General features: G+C 35.4%; 1 protein-coding gene and 1 long non-coding RNA gene across 2 annotated transcripts; both read left to right on the top strand.

Moving 5' to 3' along the window:
- The first annotated feature begins 687 nt into the window (after positions 1-687).
- On the top strand, positions 688-1,210 carry LOC125849879 (uncharacterized). The gene is made up of 3 exons (XR_007444719.1): positions 688-814; positions 903-1,002; positions 1,097-1,210. It is a non-coding gene; the product is annotated as an uncharacterized LOC125849879 (long non-coding RNA).
- Positions 1,211-2,136: 926 nt separating this feature from the next.
- On the top strand, positions 2,137-5,860 carry LOC125849880 (uncharacterized). Its single transcript, XM_049529840.1, has 5 exons — positions 2,137-2,546; positions 2,633-2,759; positions 2,845-3,132; positions 3,392-3,499; positions 5,435-5,860. Exons 1-5 carry the CDS (start codon positions 2,137-2,139, stop codon positions 5,858-5,860), a joined length of 1,359 nt encoding a protein of 452 aa, XP_049385797.1.
- The last annotated feature ends 90 nt before the right edge of the window (positions 5,861-5,950 follow it).

Genomic DNA, 5,950 nt, shown 5'->3' with positions numbered 1-5,950 from the left:
CAAGAATGAAAAAAAGGTCTTGTTTGATTGGTTGGAAGGTGTGAAGTTTCCAGATGGGTATGTTTCAAATATGAGTCGATGCCTTGACACAGACAAATTTAAGTTATTTGGGATGAAAAGTCATGATTGCCATGTGTTCATGCAACGACTATTGCCAATTTCCTTTCGTGAGCTACTTCCTAGTAATGTGTGGCAAGCACTTACAGAGTTGAGTTTATTTTTTAAAGATCTAACTTCAACTGTTCTTCGAAAGGTGGACTTAGAGAGATTAGAGGTACACAGCCCACAAATTTTGTGTAAGTTAGAACGAATATTCCCTCCTGGATTCTTTAACTCAATGGAACATTTACCCGTGCACCTTCCATATGAAGCAAGAATTGCTGGACCTGTACAATATAGATGGATGTATCCTTTTGAGAGGTAAATATAAAATATTTATGCAGTTATATAGTGTCAATATGCTAGTTCAATATGATAATTTAATTTCTTACATATATAGGTACCTTCGAACTCTTAAAAATATGATAGGCAACAAAGCTAGTGTTGAGGGTTCTATTTGTGAAGCATACTTGATGGCCGAATCAACACAATTCTTTTCTCATTATTTTGAACCTCATGTTATGTCACGTCATCATAATGTGTCCCGTAATGATGATGGTGGTGTTATGAAAGATGATGAAGAAAATTTATCAATATTCACCCATCCAGGAAGGTTATCGGGTGAAGCCAAAAAGAGAGATTTGTCTCTTGAGGAAATTAAGGCTGCCCAAACTTATATTCTTCTAAATTGTCAAGAGGTTGAGCCGTTTGTGAGGTAAAATTTTAAAGGTTATACTTCTTTCATATAATAAATTTGTCCATATATTATGAATTTATTTTTGACTTATTTTGTTGCAATGAAGCATGTATGTGCAACGTTTGCAAGAAGAGTTTCCGAATCTCTCTCAAGATCAAATAGATGAGAGTCTCGAAACATATTTTTCTGTATGGTTCAAGGAATATGTAAGCCTAATTAAATCATCACTATCATTTAAAATATAATGTGTCGAATTGTCTTGTGAATTTGACTAAATCTTATCATATTTTTTTTAAATAGGTTCGATCCAACCATATTGAAAATGAATACTTGCGTAGTCTTGCTCATGGACCATTAATAAGTGTGTATTCTTATCCAGTGTGTTTTGTTAATGGATACAAATTTCAAACAGTACATCGCGGTAGTGCAAGATCAACAATGAATAGTGGAGTTTGTATCTCTGATCCAAATACGGGTGATTACTATGGAAGGATTCAAGAAATTATACAAGTGGAATACTGTAGAGCACCTTTAAAGCAAGTTATGTTATTCAAGTGTGAATGGTTTGATCCGGCATTAAATATTGGTGTTAAGGTGCATAATCAGTATAAATTGGTCGATGTTAATCATCGTCGCCGATTTAAAAAATATGAACCTTTTATTCTTGCGATGCAAGCAACTCAAGTGTGTTATATGTCTTATCCTAGCACAAAGAAGGACAAGGATGATTGGTTAGCTGTATTAAAAGTCAACCCTCGAGATGTCATTGAATTACCTGATGAGGGAGTGATCACAATACCAGGACCAAATCTTCCATTTCAAGTTGAAGAAGTTGAAGTTCATGAGATAGATATGAATATTATTGTTGATGAACCTATACTTCTGCATGATCCAAATGGGGAGGCAGTTGAAATGGATGAACCAATTGATTATGGATTGTTTCCAGAGCATCATGAATTAGATGAAGAATTTACAGAAAACGAGTATGAAACTGAGAATGAATTTGAAGAGGATGATGAGGAGTTCGAAGAAGAAATAGATACAGACTAGTGTATTGATAGTAATGTGCTACAATGTCTTTAATGACGTTTGTTTATAGTAGTATATTTTGGATGCTATTTGTTTCTTGTGGAAAAACAGTGCTTACTGATTGTTGTATCTTTTGATAGTTGTTTAAATAGTTGGAAGGCATTCTCAAACTTCTGTTTTTCCTACTTCTGGACATTCTCAAGTTCAGTTTGGTCCATGACATGTGTGAAAGAATCTGAATATTTCTTAAAAGAGAGAAATTATTTAACTCAGATTTGATAAATATGATTAACTTTGTTTTTTTTGTAGATATGACACGAGGCAGAGGTCGAGGTAACACAAGTCGTGCAAGCAAGATGCCAATTGGAGGTCGAGGTAGCACAAGTCGAGTTAATATGCCTACTGTTCCTATTCCCATAACTAGTTCTCAACAAGGTGGTATTAGTTCTTCTAGTGGACCAAATAATATCATTCAAGTTCAGACTTTAGTTCCTACTATTTCGCCTCCTGTTCAAACATCAGATCAATGTAGTACCCCATCAGTTCATCTTGAACCAGCCCCTGTAATACCTAATAGGAGCAATGCAATAGGTGAGGGTGTATCTACTGATCAGAGAAATGTAACAGGTGACTCTACATCTAGTCAAAACAGCACACTAGGTGAAGGTGAGAGCAATAGTAACCCTGAACAACGGACGCTTGTTTTTCTTTCTGCTGCCGGGTTAGTGTGTGTTTGCACTATTATTATTAATATACTGTGAATTTCTGTATCAAAGAGTTCATATAATATCTTCAAATTTTTTTTAGGTTGGAACCTTCAAGTACTTGCTCTAATCGAATATGTGAGTCTTTCAAGAGTGAGCTTGATCCCAAGGGAACTAATTGGAAAAGTGTCCCACAAGAAACAAAAGATTTTTATCTAGGGGAATTCGAGGTATAATATTTCAGCATTTTAATTAAAAAGGTTCATCAGTTTGATAGTTTGGATACTGATGTTGTTATTTATAAAACTATTTCAGAAGGAATTCTATTGGGATCCATCCATTGATAGTGAAGTGAAGATACAATGGCGAAGGAAGGCAGCGAGAAGGTACATTGATTTCATTTCTGGCTTAAAAAAAGAAGGAAAACGGCCAAAATATATTTCAGAAGAAATATGGGAAAGTTGGATGAGTATTTGGAAGAAACCTGAGGTTATTGAAAAGTCAAAAATAAATTCAAGAAATCGTTATGGCGGTCAGGATGCAGTTGCCAAAGGAACTCACACGGGAGGCTCTATTACCATTGGAGAGCATCGTAAGAGACTTGTAAGTATATTTTCACGCACCCTTCATTTACTTGTGCCACAGTGACTATTTGCAATTGAGTTAGTATTCAAGTTTTTTCTCTAAGGATTTTCTAGAATTTTGTGAACAAGAAAAAACATTTGTTAATGTCGATGTAGTGCTGATATGGATGTGTCTCCTAGCTAACCTTACTTTGTTATGAACTAACAGATATGGTCTCGAATTACACTATACCATGCTTTTATATTTTCATGTACTTTAAATTTTTTTTCTTGTATAGGCTATTAAAAATGGTCGCGATCCAACACCAAGTGAGATACATTTGCATGTCCATACAGATGGTCATGATGGAAAATCTTTTGTTGGTGAACGAGCTCAAATCGTGCATGTAAGTTCAATATTCTTACTGCTAATCCTAAGGTGCTTTCTAATCTCTTCATTTGTGGCTGGTGTTATTAGTTTCAATTGTTGTGTTCTTTTCAGTCTTGGTCCACTGCTTATTATATCTCTTCTTACTGTTGATAATACATGAGTTGATGATCCCAGTAATGCCTATATCTCTTCTTACTTCTCAAATAGTTTAGGAGAATGGTTAACATTGGATGACTTGGTTTTCTCCATTCCCTTATGATTATTGGCATGAAGCTTTTATGATCTGCTAAGTGGTTGAAAAATCTGAAGGTTCTTGCCCCTTTTGGTGACATCTCTTCAAAAGGGAATGTAGATTTCTTGTGAACTCGATTTCTTAATTTTATATTATTGTTGTGTTTATTTTATACAAATCCAGATCAGAGTAGCTAGACATTGTAGTTGTTTCCCAAGGGATGCAATTGTTTTCTGGCATTCTGAAAGCCTGTCAGCAACCACTGCTAAATCCTCCTGCTAATGACAAAGTTCACATACCATTATTAATTTTCTTCTTTTTAATTCACATCGATGTGTCTATAGAGGAATGACAAACAACACAGGATAGGTTGAGAGAAAGAACTATCTGTTTATTTTCAGTTCACCATTTGAACCTTAGCTTCCTGGGCTCTTTTACTAAGCTTTTTTATGCTTTCCAACTGGTCCTTGCTGGCAGTTTATGTTGTTTGAGTGCTCAAATCCCTTTCTATAATCTTTATTTTCAGTTCAATTTTGAGAGTTGTGTTCTCCTTCTCTAGACACTTAAGCTTGACAAAGATATCAAGATCAGTAGAAGTAGGCGTTGTAGTTGTTTCTCAAGTGCAGTTTTTTCAGATTTCAATCCTGGACTGAGCCAGCCACACAATCTGGCGACTCCACCAATTGTGGCCTATTTCTAGTATCATTGCTGCTAGGACCATAACAAAAGACACATGTAAGTCTTCCTGCAACATACAGACCTTCTTCAGTAATGGGTCTCCACTGCTCAACACATGAAAAATTAATTCCCAGACCAACATTAAGTCCTCTTAGGATGTGCACTGTACGGAGAACATAAAACAGTTCCTCTGGAAAAGCCTATCATCAAAAGAAACAATTTTCAGAATTGTTTTATAGTATATGCATATTTAATTCATCAGCTGGTTCAACTGTCAACTGTTATCACCATGTGAATGAAGGAAAATCAATGTTGTTAACTGCCAATATACTATTGTTTCCAAAGGTGGGGACTTATGGTTAGACAATAGGAAACTTGCTGAAGTTTACTAGGTGAAAGGCATTATCTGTGGATTTGGAATATCACAAGTAAAATTATAGATTGGGATCTTGACTGCAGCAACTAGGAAAAAAAGACGTTTTCCTTTCCGCAACCTAGCAAATTAGGAAAGAAAGATTTATGTTTTCTGACCCTCAGACTTATCTGACCATTCTTTCAACTTCTCAAGTTCTACCCTCAGACTTATCTGACCATTCCTCACCTTCTCAAGCTCCTCTCCTAGATTATTGTTCACGAGATCAACACGAGGACTAGTGTTAATCTGGAATTCTGCTTTCGATACATTTCAGTCAGTGCTTTTTATGAGTTGTGTTCTCCTTCTCTAGACACTTAAGCCTAACAAAGATATTAGGATCAGTAGAAGTAGGCGTTGTAGCTTAAATAGTTGTTTCTCAAATGCAGTTTTTTCAGATTTCAATATTTGGTGTTGATCTGGAATTCCTCTTTCGATATTTGATGTTGGTTTTGTTCAAAATTTAGTTATGTGAACTTTGTTTTGAGCAGTTTATCTGTTTTTATTCTTAGACCTTTTTTAACTGCATAATTTTTTAAACAAATGAGAACTCATTGTTGTTAGTTGAGTCTGTATGTGTCTATTGTTGTTATAAATAAACAATTTCACTAATTTTCACTCTTTTGCAGGAAAAATATCAAGAAATATTACAAAACCAAACACAAACTCAATCTGAAGTTGATCAATGGAAAGCATATTATCAAGCAACAGGAGGGGAAAAGAAAAGAAGGATATATGGTCTTGGAGCTCAAGCAAAAGTATTTTATGGACCAAATTTTCGTGTCTCTTCTGGATCTGATACTTCTGGCTCAGTACCATGTCCAAATGCTCAAACAACACCGACAGAAAATATGGATGAGTTAGTGGTGCGAATGATTCCTTCGCTAACTAATCACTTGCTTCCTATATTTGTAGAGCAGGTACGTGGTTTGATTTCTCCAGCCTCATCTCAAGCAGACTCAGCTACCAACCATCCATCAACTATTGCACCTGTAATTCCTGCTCCAACTGCAAAAAATATCGATGAGGATTGTGCATCGCTTTCTGAGGAATGATTGTGGCTCTCTAGTCTCTCTTAGTTAGTTTTTGTTGGCTAGATTTTGTTGCAAATGCTTTGAGCTATATATTTTGCTTGAAATTTATCA

The sequence above is a fragment of the Solanum stenotomum genome, unplaced genomic scaffold (assembly GCF_019186545.1).
Source record: "Solanum stenotomum isolate F172 unplaced genomic scaffold, ASM1918654v1 scaffold1123, whole genome shotgun sequence".
NCBI classification, from domain to species: Eukaryota; Viridiplantae; Streptophyta; class Magnoliopsida; order Solanales; family Solanaceae; genus Solanum; species Solanum stenotomum.
This window is presented reverse-complemented; position numbering and strand designations above follow the sequence as displayed.